The 15,417-nt window shown below is 52.5% G+C and overlaps 1 protein-coding gene across 1 annotated transcript; it reads right to left on the bottom strand.

The window, feature by feature from the left end:
* Positions 1–2,645: 2,645 nt before the first annotated feature.
* On the bottom strand, positions 2,646–14,123 carry REN (renin). Its single transcript, XM_030812512.1, has 10 exons — positions 13,988–14,123; positions 9,844–9,994; positions 9,141–9,264; positions 8,406–8,524; positions 7,244–7,440; positions 5,207–5,215; positions 4,520–4,639; positions 4,009–4,150; positions 3,650–3,748; positions 2,646–3,007 (listed from the first exon to the last, which is right to left on the bottom strand). The coding sequence occupies exons 1-10, from the start codon at positions 14,083–14,085 to the stop codon at positions 2,846–2,848; spliced, it is 1,221 nt and encodes a 406-aa protein (XP_030668372.1). The 5' UTR covers positions 14,086–14,123; the 3' UTR covers positions 2,646–2,845.
* Positions 14,124–15,417: the final 1,294 nt, after the last annotated feature.

The following is a 15,417-nucleotide window of genomic DNA, read 5'->3' as shown; positions in this document are numbered from 1 at the left end:
GGGGGCGACGCCCCCCTGGGGGCCGGTGACGCCGGGGGTGGGGCCTCCGCTGGCTCCGCCCCGCCCGGGTCCCCGCCGGGGCTGGCTTCCCGGCCTCCGAGGCCGCGAGACTCCAGCTCTCTCCCGGTAGCCTGGGGCGGAGGCGGGGGAGGGCTCGTCCTGCGCCCCCACCTCATCCTGGAATAGAGAGATCCGCTGCTCCCACGACGTCAGCTTGGGCTCGCCCCTCTGTGCCCCTGCTTCCTGCTCCCAGTCCCCGGACCCCGAGAAATGGCTCTGCAGGGGCGGCCCCTGCTGCATCTCAAAGGTCCTTCCCTGCAGAGAGCCCCCCCTACCCAGGCAACCTCCCATCCCCGACAGAAACACACTGCATGAAGAGGGGACATTGGGTGATAGCGTTGGGGTGAGAGTGTGCCAGTCCAGCAGACTGCGCTGTCCCCTGGCAGGCCACTGAACAGCCAGGTCTTTGGAGTGTTTGGGCACATCCTGGGCAGGACTTGGGGCAAGACTGAGTTAAAGCCTCCCTCCCATCCTGAGCGTGTGAATGGAGCCAGGTAGTAGGCAAGCGGTGTACCCGAGTCCAGTGCTTTGCTGGGCATTCGGGGTGTGAAGTGGACAGACCCTCGCCCGTCCTGGGGAGGAGAGCTAAAGGCCTGGCGCAGCTAAGGGCCAAAGCAAGGCGTGGTGATGGCTGGGGGTGGGAAGGAAGGGGAAAGGGTGACAAGGTGTCCCGGGGCAGGTTGCTGTGGGGAGGAGACATGGAGAGAGGCCAGGCCAGCTCAGGGGGCAAGTCCGTCTACTAGCCAGATTCTCCTTTGGTCATTCTCTGCCACCTCCTGAGCAGGGCTCTGTTGGCTGCCAGCCCTATTTGTTGTAGTGAGGCCTCAGGGATCTCACTAGTCACTATCTCTCACTGCCCCACCCAGAAAAGCGCCTTCAGTGAAGGGGCCCTTTCCTATTTTCCCAGTTACCCCTTTGGCCTATCCTGGAACCTCTCAACCGTGATACTCCTATGCTTACTGCTGTCCAGAATCCAGCTCTGCCTAGCAGAACTTCTTCAGTGATTGAAATGTTCGATATCTGCTGTCCAATGCAGTGACCATTAGCCACGTTGATTTTATTAAAAAAAATTTTTTTTTTGAGACAGAATTTCGCTCATGTTGCCCAGGCTGCTGCAGTGCAATGGTGCGATCTCTGCTCACCACAACCTCCACCTCCTGGGTTCAAGCGATTCTCCTGCCTCAGCCTCCTGAGTAGCTGGGATTACAGGCATGTGCCACCACGCCCAGCTAATTTTGTATTTTTATTTTTAGTAGAGAAGGGGGTTTCTTCATGTTGGTCAGGCTGGTCTTGAACTCCTGACCTCAGGTAATCCACCCTCCTCGGCCTCCCAAAGTGCTGGGATTACAGGCGTGAGCCACCGTGCCCAGCCGATTTTATTCAATTTTAATTAATTTTAATTTTAGCCACATGTGCTTACCATATTGGACAGTGAAGGAGATAATGGGGGGTTGTGCCTGCCTTCCTAAGGTCCTGGAGCTCCAGGATGGAGCTGGAAAAGACACTGGCCTCCAACACTTCCTTTGCAGTGAGGAAGTACAGCTATGCAGGACAAGGGAACGTGGAGAATCAGTGGGAGTCCAGCGTCCTGAAGCCCAGGCTCCGGCTCTTGGTGCTGCACAGGGACTCTTGCAGATGGCTCCCAGAGGTACTGAGGGCCTGATTGGGCCATTCAGTGCCTCACGACTTTCTGTCAAAAGAGAGGTGAGCAACTATGGTGAAGAGGGATGGCTTCAGTGGCTCCAGGTGGATGCTAATTTCTCATTCCCCAAGTTACATGTGCCCTGAAGACAGCCCAAGGAGTGAGAGTGGGAGAAGAGACTTCAGCCTGACGAGTCCCGGGTGGATGGGATGGAGGACAGCAGTGTGTGTGTGCACCTGTGTGCTTGTGCACGTGGCCCTGCACCAGCGTGCGTGAAGCACTGTACTTATGACAGTACCAACTGCTTATGATAAGGTGGAAACCCCCAGGACCCAAGTCAGACGGGCTGGGTTCCAGTCTTGATTCTTCACTATTTTTCAATATTCTTCACTACTTGATTTTTGACCGAGTAATCTTGGGCAAGGCCTTCCATTCTCTGGGCCTCAGTTTCCCCACCTGTAAAGTGGAAGTATTGCCTGGATCTCTGGTGTTCTATGATTTTAGGTGGTAGTGCCTTAGAATGCCTGTGTAAGTGGCTACATGGGGCAGGGCGGGGGCATCTGCAGTGGATAAGGAGAGCTGAGGGGAGTTTTGCAACCGGACAAGAGACAGGGCTGACTAGCTCAGCAGAGCAGAGTCTGAACTCAGAGCTGGCTTCTGTGAGCTGGGAGAACTTTCTGACCCACAGTCTACTGCCATAGCATTAGCCTTGGTCCCTGAGGGACTATAGGGAGCTTGGTTCCGGCTCTCTTCAGACTTCCCACCCGAGGCTGTGTAAACAGCTCCACCTGAGTCCTGTTGATGGCAGATGGATGGCATCATCCCTGCACGCAAGAACCTGTGCGCGAGGCGAATGTGTAGCTTGTCCGTGTCACATTCCTGTCCACACATGATCACGCAGCCCCTCCCTCCATTCTAAACCCTAGTGAACCCAGATGCAACAGGCTGTGAACATGAAGTCTTTATTCTGTTTGTCCTCAAAGCAGGGAGGGGCTGGTGGAGGGGTCAGGGCACGCATCCAGCCAGAGCTCCACATCCAGTGTCTCCATGTGAGGGCATAAGCCCAGGCAGAGGGGCATCTCAGAAAGTGTTCCAGCTCTGGGCCAGGTGTGAAGGCAGGGCCTGCCTGGGTGGCAGAGGGCCTCAGCGGGCCAAGGCGAAGCCAATGCGGTTGTTACGCCGATCAAACTCTGTGTAGAACTTTCGGATGAAGGTGGCGCCCAGGGCCCAGGTGGGTCCAGTGGGTGGCGGGATATCCATGGCGTGGATGGCCAGTGTGCACAGCTTTTTACTACTGTAGGATTCCTGGCAGGAAGGGGGAAGAGTTTCTCCATACCCAGCACATGAGCATTCTCCTTTCACCTTGCCTGACCCCAGCAACTGTCTTCAGCAACATTCCCCCTCTCGCCCCCATCTCTCCCCTAGCCACACTGGGCCTCCCTCACATCTTGGCCATTTTGCCCCGTCGTGGACTGCACCACTCCTGTGTTTAGCCCCTGTGCTAGATCCCAGGCAAACAATGCATCAGGCACCGTGCTTCCTTCAGGAGCTTACAGTTTCCCTTAGCTTCTGATCCTAGACAAGTTATTCAACTTCTCTAAGCCTATTGATTATGAAGAGAGGATAAGAACATAGGAGCATAGGATTATTGGGAGTATTTGATGAGAAAATGGAGATGAAGGAACAGGCACAGTGATGCCCAAACATGGCCACACATTGGAATCATCTGGGGAAACTGAGCCCCAGGTGCCACTTCTAGAGGTTCTGATTTAATAGGTATGGGATGTGGCCCAGGTACCAGGATTTTTCGAAGCTCTCCAAGTGACATGCACAGCCAAGTTTGAGAACTACGGTTCTAACATGATCTGTGCATTGTAATCTGTCCCCCTTTGAGGGTCTCTGTCCAGCTTTTCTCCCTGCCACCGAGGGGGCCGATTCGAACCTCACCTGAAATACATAGTCCGCGCTGGTGAGCGTGTATTCTTTGCCTCCCAGGTGGAAAGAGATGTCGGGGAGTGTAGGGCCCTCATTACACTTCACGACATACTGGGGTGGGGGGCAAAGGGAGCTTCCTTGAGTATGGAAGACATCTCCGCAGACAAGGAGTCCTGCGCTGGTGGCCTGGCCTCTCTGCTGGAGAGGGCTAGGCACAGTGCCCTGCTCCATGGCTGACCAGCCACATGTGTGGAGAGTGCGAGGTGAACAAGCGAAGGCCTGAGATGGCCTCATTTGCCTGGGGGGATTTGTGAGCCGATACCAGGTGGCGCTCCCCCCACCCACACCACCTTCCCTCTTTGGCTTCTTACATCAAACAGCCTCTTCTTGGCTCCCAAGGCCTCCATGAGCTTCTCTATGGAGCTGGTAGAACCTGAGATGTAGGATGCACCGGTGTCCACCAATGCCAGGCAGCCATCTTCACAGAGCAAGGTGGATGACCCCACAGACACCCTGGGGGAGGCCACAGTCAGTCAGACAGACAGACAGACAGACAGACAGACAGAAGGCTGATGGGGCACCTCCAGGCTGCATGTCCTTCCTGAGTGTGGGTGGGTGGGTGGGTGGAGGCCACGCTGGTGGCCTGTTGAGGCAGTGAGTAGAGGAGGGAAGGTACTGTCGCCCTCCACCGCTTCTCCCCAGGCCCCTTCCTTCTCTGTTCCCCAGCCTGGGCAGAGCAGGCAGAGAGCAAATGGTGGCTGTGCTTAAGACGTGGCTGCATTTGGAAAGAGGGCAGGATGGTAATGCTGTCCTTCCCCACCCCCCCCAACCCCAGTGACAGCAGCACTTTTTGGAGCCCGGGGAGGGTTGAGGATTTCTGACCCCTTCATTTGAATCTGCCAGACACCAGTCTTGATGAGGTTGATATAGTGGAAATTCCCTTCGTAATGCTGGGGGTCGCTGCCTCCCAGCACAATCTGTCCTCCCAGCGATTGGGAATTCCTAGAGGAAAGATCAGAAGCTCTTGGAAACCCATGACCTCCAGGACCCAGCAACTCAGGTAATCGGGAAGGTTGCACAAGGGTGCGGGGCAGGGCAGGACAGAGGGCTCTAGGGCAGAGGAATGTGGGACAGACAGCCAGGCTCGGAGCTGTCGTTGGGAAGCATGCAGAACATACTGCTTCTCTGCCTTTCTTCCCCTCCCCAAGACCAACCAGAGGTTCTTCCAGGGTAGTCCAGCTGTTCCCCAAAAAGCATCCCCAGAGAGGTCACGGAAAAGGAGCAGGTACAAGGACAGTGAGTGGATGTGAGCAAGACACAAATGGACACCCCTCACTCTTGGATTGCTGCTGATTGAGCAGGTGCATGGGAGGGGACTCTGGGGAGGCTGTTGGGTATGGGGTGGGAAGGGGGCATGGAGAGAGCAGGAAGGAGAGACAGAGAACTTCGGCATCTAGCGGAGGCTGGGCTTGCTGATGTGAGTTTTGGGCCGGTGGCGTGTATAATTCTAGGTCAGGTGCTCAGGGAGTACTGGAAGGTCACAGCCATGTGGGGTTTTTTTCTCCTTACTCGGAATCTCTGCAGAGAAAGAGAGACAGCAGAAAGGAAGCTTCATTTCATGCCAGCCTCATCAGCCCTGCTGTTTGGCAGGGTGGGTGTTATGTACTCTCTTTGCCCTTCAGGCAATGGAGTCACCAAGAGGCAAAGTCACTTGCCTGAAGTTACCCAGTCCGTGAGTGAACAAGTCGGGGACTGGAGCCAGGCTCCTGGTGCCCCGTCTGGAGCTGATTCCCCTCACCTTCCTTTCTTCCTCACTGCACTTGGCTCAGGGACTACTGTAGGCCTAGTCTCCAGGGCATGCATGTGTGTGTGATGTGTTTTTCCAGAATTCATACTAGAATTCACACATGCACATGTGTGCACGGGTGTGTAGGTGTGCATATGTTATTTTGTGCAACTGCAAACTACTTGTGTTTTTATAAATTCAGAATATATGTGTATATGCTAGCACAAATTCCCTCCTGCCTCTCTCTCAACACCAGGATCTCTCTGGATGTTCCCTCCTTCCCATCCCAAGATAAAAGAAGAGGCCAGCCCTCTCCTCTGCAAAGCCTGGCTTCTTCCTGTCTGCTGGAACCTCATCTCTTTTATGGCCTCCAAACTCCAGTGCCCCCATTTAGCTCCTCTTCTTTCCATATTTTTAATCTCTTTCTTTCCATTGGCTTCTTCCTCCACCTACAGGCATCATTCGAGCTTCCTCTAGCATTTAAAAACACCCACCCTTCCTCTCCTGCTTCTGGATCTCACCCCCCACCCCACCCCCCATTCCCTTCCCTGTTGAATGTCCTAGGGCAGCCTACATCTCATGACCTCCACTTCCTGACACCCACATCGTCCACCTCTTAACTTCTTGCCATCTGGCCTTGCCCCCACCTCCTCTAAAACAGCTCTTCTAAAGACCACCCCTGACTGCAAAGCCGCCAATTGGCCTTTTCTCAAGGCCTCCCTTTCTATCACCAAACCGGAGACTCCTCTCCATTTTACTGTGAGATTTCTGTGAACTCTGATCCTCTCCTCTATTCTTTTTGCCACTGGCCTCATGTTCTTACCCTTGTGACTTTTTTTTCTTTTTTTTTTTTTTTGAGACTGGATCTCACTCTGTTGCCTTAGCTGGAGTGCAGTGGCACAATCACTGCTCAGTGAAGCCTTAACTCCTGGGCTCCAGCGATCCTCTCGCTTTGGCCTCCCAAAGTGCTGGGATTACAGGCATGAGCCACTGCACCCAGCCCCTTTTGCCTCCAGCTCTCTCGTCTCCAACTCATGTCATCTTTCTAAGCCCAGCAGTTTGGAGTAGAGCCCAACCCTGCTCAAGAGCTTCCCCAAGGCTGGCTGAGCTGCATATAAACTCAGCCTAGAATTGAAAAGCATCCATGGTTTTCAGCACCACACTTGCTGCCTGCCTGTGACACTCTTTATGTTGGAATATGTCTTGTCTTCCCTATTTAGCCTGTAAGCTCTATGTGGGTAGGGGAGTACGGATTCTGCCTTGTTCACTGTGTTCACTGCTGCACCCCCAGAGCCTACCACAGTGCTTGGCACATAGCATTTACTGAACTGATGAGTGAGCAAACAAATGAATGAAGGATCTAATGGATGACTGAAGTTGGCTGTCTCTGTGTTGGAGCAGCCATGGCCCTAACAGGCAGGGCTACAGGTCACAGTAATCCCTTATTTCCCATCACGCCCACCTTGCATCTCCTCTTGCTCCAGAGTGGCACTGTCTGTTAGAACGTCCTGCCATGCTGGGAATGTTCTCTATCCGCACTGTCGTAAGACCGTAGTTACTAGCCACCGTGGCTGCCAGGCATTTGACATGTGGCTAGTGCAACTAAGAGCCACCAGTTGAATGCTTAATTGATGCTTAATTGTATTTAATTAATTTAAATTTCAATAGTGCCTTCCATATTGGCTAGTACAGCTCTAGATATTGATTGGCTGTCACCTAATTACAAACACTTTACAATTCTGGCCCAGACTCTCCTTCCACTCCCCAGCACGTCTCCCCTCCTCTCCCCCCACCTCAGCCCCTGGAGTCCCAGTCCCCACCTGTTGTAGTAGAAAGAGAAGACGTCCTCTTTTAGCACCCCTTGGGAGATGATGTTGTCGAAGATAGGGGTGACCCTGCCAATGGCCTGTTCAATGAAGCCCATGCCCACAACCCCATCAAACTCGGCGAGCATGAAGGGTAAGGCAGGCATCTCCGTGACCTCTCCAAACATCTGTGTCACCGTGATTCCACCCACCTGTGGGAGGAAGGACCAGAGGAGACCAAGCCCACTGCCCCCTCCTTGGTTGGAGTCTGGTCTGGGCTTCCACACTAGGGATCCCAGGGGCACACATGCCCCGGGGTACAAAAATCAGGGTAAGAGTATTTCCTCAACCCTGCACCCACACACTCTGTGCCAATACACATCTCTGCTGCGGAGCCCAGAGAGAGCTGGAGTTGACCAGGGATCGGACAGCAGAGGCTGAGAGGGTGGTCCTGCCAAGCAGCAAAAGAAAAGCTGCCAAGAACTCCTCCCCCTCCCCAGTGGCCCGGCTTTCGTGCCCGGCAGGACTGGGTCTTGGCCCCCACCCTTATCATGGGCGAAGGGTTTCTTCAACACAGCCAAGCTTGCCCTTCTCCCTCCTTTATATCTGAGTTCACAGAAAAAGGAAGGGAGGCAGGAATCACCCTGATTTCCTCTCAGGTGCCATGTGTGCCCCTCCCCTAATTCTGATGGAGCAGGGCCTGAGAAACTCCAGGATGAGGAAAGGGTCAGACATGGGCCACATGAAAAAGAAAAGCAGGCCTTGACCTGAATCCCAGAGTCAACCTCAACTGTGACCTTAAAACCTAGGCCTGACCCTAAAACTCAGCCTGACCCTGACCCTGGATTTCAGTCTAGGGTGTAGCCCAGTCAGAGCTGGTGAACTTGGACAAGTTACTTGACTGCAGCCATGGGGCTCAGGACAAGCCCTACATGCAAGTTAGATGCAAAAACATCCATAAACCACCCAACGGTGAGCCTGTAGCCCAGGCTTGCTCCCCCATAGGTACTGCTGCTTTGCAGCAACAGCCAGATGTGGCAGAGTAGGGTGTTCCTCAGCTCCCCAGGCTCCAAGTGGGCTGCAGTGTGCCTCCCTGCAGGTGTGGGCCCTGGAGGGTCAGGAGAGGCCTGGGGACAGAAGGGGTCGGGGGCAGATGACCTAGGGCGGCCCAACTTACAGTGATGATGTCCTGGCTGAGAAAGCCACTGACTGTCCCTGTTGAATAGTGGAGGGTGAGTTCCGTTCCATTGTGCTTGTAGCTGGAGGAATCCGAAGCATCAAAGAGCTTGTGATACACTGGCAGGGGGACAGAGGCTCAGGTTTGTCCAAGAGTGGCCCAGACAGGGGGACTCAGAGGCAGGGTGCATTGTGGGTATGGCTGGTTAGCTTAGGTGCAGGGATGAGTGGCCCTAGGGTCAGGGGGCTTGGAATATGTGCTTCATCAATTAAGGACTGGGTTTCTTGGGCCCTCTTAATGTGCCCATACCTCAAGAATTTTGTCCTAAATGAAGGAATTTAAAGTAATCACTAACGCTGATAACACCAGAAAAGATGCCAGGCACAGCGTAAGTGCCTAGTAAGAGGCTGTTGATTAAGACTAGGGACGGGAGAGTTCCGAGTGCCTGGGATGGGTTTGAGAATTCAGTCCTGTCTCAATCTCGGGAAGACTGGGAAGTGGACTTCTGGGTGCTCAGGGGTTCTTGGACCTTTTTTTTTTTTTTTAAACCTTGGTGGCTATATCAGAAAAAGGGGAGACATCTTCCTCTCTCCCCTAAGTGTCAGTGGGCACAGAGGCGGAGAGGAAGCCACTCCGCTGGTGGCAAGAGGGATGGGAGCTGGGTGTTGGGCAGGATTGCTCATGCACAGTAGGGCAGGGGGGTGGGGGAGAGGCACTGTGGGTCTTAGGTCTCACCACAGGCAGTGTAGAGACGGCTGCACTTGGAGGAGGGCACCCAAACGTTGGACGAACCAGTGTCAAAGACGACTTTGAAGGTCTGGGGTGGGGTGCCGATTCCAATCTCGCCATAGTACTGGGTCTGTGGGGGTAAAAAGAGAGGGCTGGAGGGGCTCAGGGGACCTTGGGTCTTGGGGTCTTGCTTGGCTTCACTCTTGGCTCTTAGTGTGGTCCTATAGCCTCTCGGGGTTTCCATTTTCCTGCAGGAACTGGTAGGAGGCTTAGCATCGCCCCATGGCATCCCAGGAAGTGGGAGCCTCAGTAAGACAAGAGGGCAAAATCAAAACATTGAGAATGAAGCAGGAAGCAAACTTGACCCTTGAGGATCCACTGGGGCAGGAAGCCGTCAGGCTGTGCTGGGCCAGGTCACAGAAACCCCCACCTGAGTCACACACCCCTTCCCACCCACCTGTGACACCTGGCTTGAGGCCTGGGCTGAGTTTCAAACCTAACTCTGCCCCTGAATGGCCCCTGGGTGGCTTCCTGTCTTCCGTGCTCAGGCTTTCCAGCTGGAAAATGGGAATTTTCTGGGGTGATCATGTGCTCCTCAGCGCCTTCGTCAAACACAGCATGGAAAGGGTGAGTCTTGCGGCAAAGAAAGCCCTAGGTCCATGAGGGAAAGGAGACAGGGAGGGAGCGAGGGGCTGAGCCAGGTACTCACGTCCATGTAGTTGGTGAGGATCACGGAGGAGGTGGTGTTGCCAAGGGTCAGCCTCTTCATGGGCTGGCTCCACTCGGGACCAAGCCTGGCCATGTCCACACCTCGTTCCTTCAGGCTTTCTCGGATTGAGGGCATTCTCTTGAGGAAGATCCTGGCCCAGGGTGGAGGAAGCAAAAATAGAAAAGTGCTGTACCTCCCCCACAATGGTAGAGTCCCTGAGGCCAAACTCCTGCTTTTAGTACAACCACCTTGAACGTTAGCCCAGCCACCTGGAAATCACCTCTGTCCCTGAGAGCCTCTGGAGCATTTATAAGAGTTACTTCTTATCAAGAGTCAATTTAGAGGAGTCAGCTGCCCGGGGATTAAATAACTCTGAAGTGACTTCCTTCTGTTGCCTAATTTTGATTAGATAAGGCTGTTTCTTGGTCCGTAATCACCTGCTGAACAACTACATTGTGCCTCACTGTGCTGGAAAACTGGAGCTAGAAAGATAATGATCATGACTGCCTTTAAGGAACTCCAGCTGGTGGGAGGACAGACAGGAAACAGGCACAGACATTCCCTCTGAAGAGATTAATGCCAGCTAGTGCCCCCGTCAAAACTAGGGGCTGGCGGGGAGACAGTGCCATGGGAGGCCGCTAGGTGGCAGCAGATGCCCACAGCAGCTGCGAGGTCTCCAGGATACCAGGGGACAGGCACCCAGCCAGGGCTGTGGTGGAGTGGACCCCCTGAGCTGGGTTGGGCCTAGAGAGATACCAGCATCTTCAGAGCGCCATGCACCTCGTCCTTGGAGAGATGTGTCCCAGTCCCTTGGCTTCTTGTCTAGATGTTTTCCCATCACCTTTGAGAGGCAGAATTAAAGAGACCTAGGAAACCGACTTTACTGAGCCGCTACTGAAAGCACACCAACAAGCTAGCTGTCATGCATTTTATAGGTGAGAAAAATGAAGGCTCACAGGGAAGAAGGTGACTCAGAAGTGTTGAAGCAGGGATTCAGAGCATGCGTCTGGCCCTATTTCCCATATAGGGTCCCCTGGGTCCCGACATAAAGGCTGCCAAAGCCTAGAAGAAGATGTCTCTAGCTGTTCACGGGAAGGTCCCAGGATGGAAGCCCAAGTTGACTGTGCAATAGACTTTCCCATACACACGGAGATTCCCTCTTTCTTCTACTTTGTTCTCAGCAGCTAGTCCTCCTCTACTTACACTATCCTTTCCTTCCTACATCCTTCTTGCGTCCCATGCATTCTACTTACCCCCATTTTGCCCATGAACATGAATGCAACTTTTATGCCTATCAGCATGGTATTGTAATGGAAATGATTTGTTATCTTCCTATCACAGGTTACTGTTACCAAAATATTTTCACAATCATTATTTTATTTGCTCTCTTAAGGTGGATGATTCTATTACTCCCACTTTACAGATGGGAAAATGGAGGGTGAGAAGTTTGACCCCAAAGAGGTTACATTTCCCACTATTTACTCACAACAGCCTATGCTTTGGACTTTTACTTTTTGCCATTTCCTTTTCAGAAAATCCTTTCCTTCTCCCCTTCTTTTTCCCCCTAATTCTTTAGTCCTCCAAGGCCCAACATGTACCCCCACCTCCAGGAAGCTTGCCCCAAGGCCTCCAGCCCACACTGGCCTCACCTTCCCTTGGGCCTCTGCTCTGTTTTTCCTTGGGTCTCACAGCCCACACTGTGCACCTTGTGGAACTGGTGCCGTACAGTGGTGAAGACAGTGGTTGCAGGGGGCATGCCCGAATCCCCTTACCACCTGTGTGATTCTAAGAAAGCTACCTAACCTCTCTGGGCCTCTTCTAAGTCTCCATTAACCCCTCTCTAAAAATGGACCTAATGGTAGTACCTACCTCAGAGTCACTGTGCAGATGAAACCATGCAGCCACTGCTCAATAAATGTAAATTGTGAGTGTGTATATGTACATGTTCACCTTGAGAATGGAGCTCATTCATTCAGCTGTCCCAAGTGCATCGCATGGTGCTCTGCACATAGCAGGTAGCAAAATTCCTATAATTCTGTTTCAAAAGCTGGATTCCCCCTCCACCCCTTGTCCAATTCCATTCTTTTTCTCTTTTGGATAACAGCAGGGGAAGATGTTTTTACTTTCCTCTACCTTTATCCTGGGGTGCAGCTGCTTTGAAGCACCCATCTTCTTACCCAGTGCTCACAACCCAGCAATTACTCTCTGAGAGCCTCAGAGCGAGGGAAAGCAGTTTTGGAAGCAAAAGGCCCAGAGTGTGTTGAGCCTTAGCCTCTTACATATCACCTCCCTGAGCCTCAGTGTCCTCATCTGCAAAGTGGGAATGCTGAGTTGTTGGGGGCATGACTTGAGATGAGACATGTGAAAAGATCCTGTGACACCCTAAGCATTCTATAGGCTTAGCAAGTATTACCATTATTAAAATGTGCCTTCTTACCTTCAGGACTGCTGGTCACATCTGCTGTCCCCAGATTGAAAACCCCCTTCTCTGTGAAGCCTTTTCTCAAATGCTGTCTCTTCCCCTTCTTCAGTCTTTTTTTTTTTCTTTTTTAGATAAGGTCTGGCTCTATCACCCAGGCTAGAGTGCAGTGGCTCAGTCTCTGCTCACTGCAGCCTCCACCTTCCAGGCTGAAGTGATGCTCCCACCTCAGCCTCCCGAGTAGCTGGGACTACAGATTTGCACCACCACACCTAGCTAATTTTTGTGTTTGTAGCGACAAGGTTTCGCCATGTTGCCTAGGCTGGTCTTGAACTCGTGAGCTCAAGCGATTTGCCCTCCTCAGCCTCTCAAAGTGCTGGAATTACAAGCATGAGCCGCGTGCCCAGCTTCCTTCTACAGTCTTAATGAATCACTTTTTCCCACAGGGCCTGGCACCTAGAGGATGCTAGGGTTTTCTCCTTCTAGTTGTGGGCTACCTAAAGCCTTGCTTTTTTCTCTTTTTTTTTTAGACGGAGTGTTGCTCTTGTTGCCCAGGCTGGAGTGCAATGGCGCCATCTCGGCTCTCCGCCTCCCAGGTTCAAGCGATTCTCCTGCCTCAGCCTCCCAAGTAGCTGGGATTACAGGCATGTGCCACCACGCCTGGTTGATTTTGTATTTTTAGTAGAGACAGGGTTTCTCCACGTTGGTCAGGCTGGTCTTGAACTCTCGACCTCAGGTGATCTGCCCGCCTCGGCCTCCCAAAGTGTGGGATTACAGGCATGAGCCACCGCTCCCAGCCAAGCCTTGCTTTTGATATTTGTAAGAATCCATCCTGTAGTACTAACAGTAGCTGGGCTCTTACAACGTGCCCAGCTTTCTATGCATTATCTCCTTAAATCCCCAAAGCAGCCCCATCAAGTAGGTACTGTTATTATCATACCTGTTTAAAATGATAAACTGAGACTTGGAGAGGTTAAATAACTTGCCCATGATTCCAGACCTAGTTTGTTCTGCTAGTGAAGCAAAATTTAAATGAAGGCAATCTAACTCTATAAGCCTTGCATTTAACCACGGTATCACGCTACTTCCCTGGTAGAGTTAACTGTACCCATGCCCCGACCCCCTCTTTTTTTTTTTTTTGAGATGGAGTCTTGTTCTGTCACTCAGGCTGGAGTGCAGTGGCACGATCTTGGCTCAGCAACCTCCGCCTCCCGGGCTCAAACGATTCTCCTGCCTCAGCCTCCCAAGTAGCTGGGGATTACAAGTGCCTGCCACCACATCTGGCTAATTTTTGTATTTTTATTAGAGATGGGGTTTCCCCACGTTGGCCAGGCTGGTCTCAAACTCCTGACCTCAAGTGATCCACCTCGGCCTCCCAAAGTGCTGGGATGACAGGCAGGAGCCACCGCACCCAACCACCCATGCTGTTCTTAATATTCAGGCTGTGAGCCCCTCAAGGGCAAGGGGCATCTCCTAATATTTCTGAGTTCTCTACAGTGCTTAGTTAGCGTGGTGCTCTGGGCAGGAAGCAAAAGACACAGCTTCTAGACCTGACTACTAGTGTCATTTATTGGGCAAGTCACTCGACCTCTCTGAACAGGTCCATACCTCCCTGTCCAGCTGATTGTAAGGACTGAAGGACACTGCATATGGAAAAGCCAGGGTGTTGGGAAGGTGGGAACCCTGCACCCCTCCCACCCCTTCTCTGCCTGAGTTACCAATTACCGTTTAAAGGTGGTGGTGTCTGTCGGGAGACCGAAGGTGCAGGAGCCCCAGAGCAGCAGCAGCAGTCCCCAGCGAGGCATTCTTCTCCATCCGTCCATGCTTCCCTCAGTCTGGGGCTCTCTCTGAGATCCACTGAGGTTCTGTGGCTCCCTTAGCCCTTCCCCTTTTATACACTCCATGCATGGGGTGATTGCAATTCTGCTCTGCCCTGATTTATTACCCTGGGGCAGATGGCAGGGCAGTCAGCAATAAATCTCACTGTGGGACAGAGCTAGGTGGGTGAAGGGTACCCAGGTTTCCGGATGTGGAGCAGAGGGGCCGGAGGAAGGAGAGCTGTGGGAAAGCAATCTTGTGTCCAGTGACGCTAGCGGCCCTCTATCTGGCTTGGCCCTGTGACCCCTGGAGCAGGCAGAGGCTGATGAGAAACAGCACTGCTTAGGGCCAACATCAAAACTGGGACAAGCATAAAACCTAGGTTTCCAGCTTCCTAGCCCAGACCCAACCCCTGTACCCTGGAAGCTCCATCCTCTGTATTAACTTTGGCTTTGTCCCTGACTGGCCTCTCCCAGGCTGCAGCCCAGTTTTCCCATCTAGAAGATGGGTGAATCTTCATGACTGGTTTCTTGGCAGGAGAAGAAACACCTGGTTTAATTATGAGTAGAGGGGCCAGGCATGGTGGCTCACACCTGTCCCAGCACTTTGGGAGGCCAAGGTGGGTAGATCACCTGAGGTCAGGAGTTCCAGACCAGCCTGACCAACAATGGTGAAACCCCATCTCCACTAAACTACAAAAATTAGCTGGGTGTGGTGATGGACGCCTGTAATCTCAGCTACTCAGGAGGCCGAGGCAAGAGAATTGCTTGAACCCAGGAGGCGGAGGTTGCAGTGAGCTGAGATCATGCCATTGCACTCCGGCCTGGGCAATAAGAGTGAAATTCCGTCTCAAAAAAGAAAGAGAGTGGAGGGAGACTTAGCATGACTGACTCCATTTTGCCTCTGTCCCCCCAGGGATATTATCCTTTAGGTTAAAAGCTTCTGCTTAGCTCTGTACATAGACCAGCTAATTATAGGAGTTTAGCTTGCAGTTCAACTTTTAAAAAAATGGTAACAGTTCCTTTCCCCAAACTAACCCCCAAGGAGATAAGGAAATATACAGACAAATAACAATGTTATGTTAAAGATGTATAGGAACGTTGTGACCTGACCTAGAAAAAAGAAGTTTTACAACCTCCTCAGACCCTTGCTGGCACCCAGGTGTCTGTGGTCATCAGTCACCTCTTAATACCAATCCCCTTCTTCTTCCCCTTCCCTTAACGTAAAAAAGAGCCTAACGTTCATGCTGACTTCAGATGGTTCTTCATGATGGTGGCCCACCATCTTCTTGGTTTTCTGGTTCTCTGAATAAGGTAGCTTTCCTTGCCACAACACCT

The sequence above is a fragment of the Nomascus leucogenys genome, chromosome 5 (assembly GCF_006542625.1).
Source record: "Nomascus leucogenys isolate Asia chromosome 5, Asia_NLE_v1, whole genome shotgun sequence".
Taxonomy (NCBI): domain Eukaryota; kingdom Metazoa; phylum Chordata; class Mammalia; order Primates; family Hylobatidae; genus Nomascus; species Nomascus leucogenys.
This window is presented reverse-complemented; position numbering and strand designations above follow the sequence as displayed.

Excerpts from the sequence above, each read along its gene's own strand:
- REN (XM_030812512.1), bottom strand. The coding sequence starts at position 14,085 with ATGGACGGATGGAGAAGAATGCCTCGCTGGGGACTGCTGCTGCTGCTC. Across the intron at positions 9,995-13,987 it reads GACACCACCACCTTTAAACG|GATCTTCCTCAAGAGAATGC; the intron begins GTAATTGGTAAC and ends ACCCTGGGCCAG. Across the intron at positions 3,008-3,649 it reads GCGCGGACTATGTATTTCAG|GAATCCTACAGTAGTAAAAA; the intron begins GTGAGGTTCGAA and ends CCTTCCTGCCAG.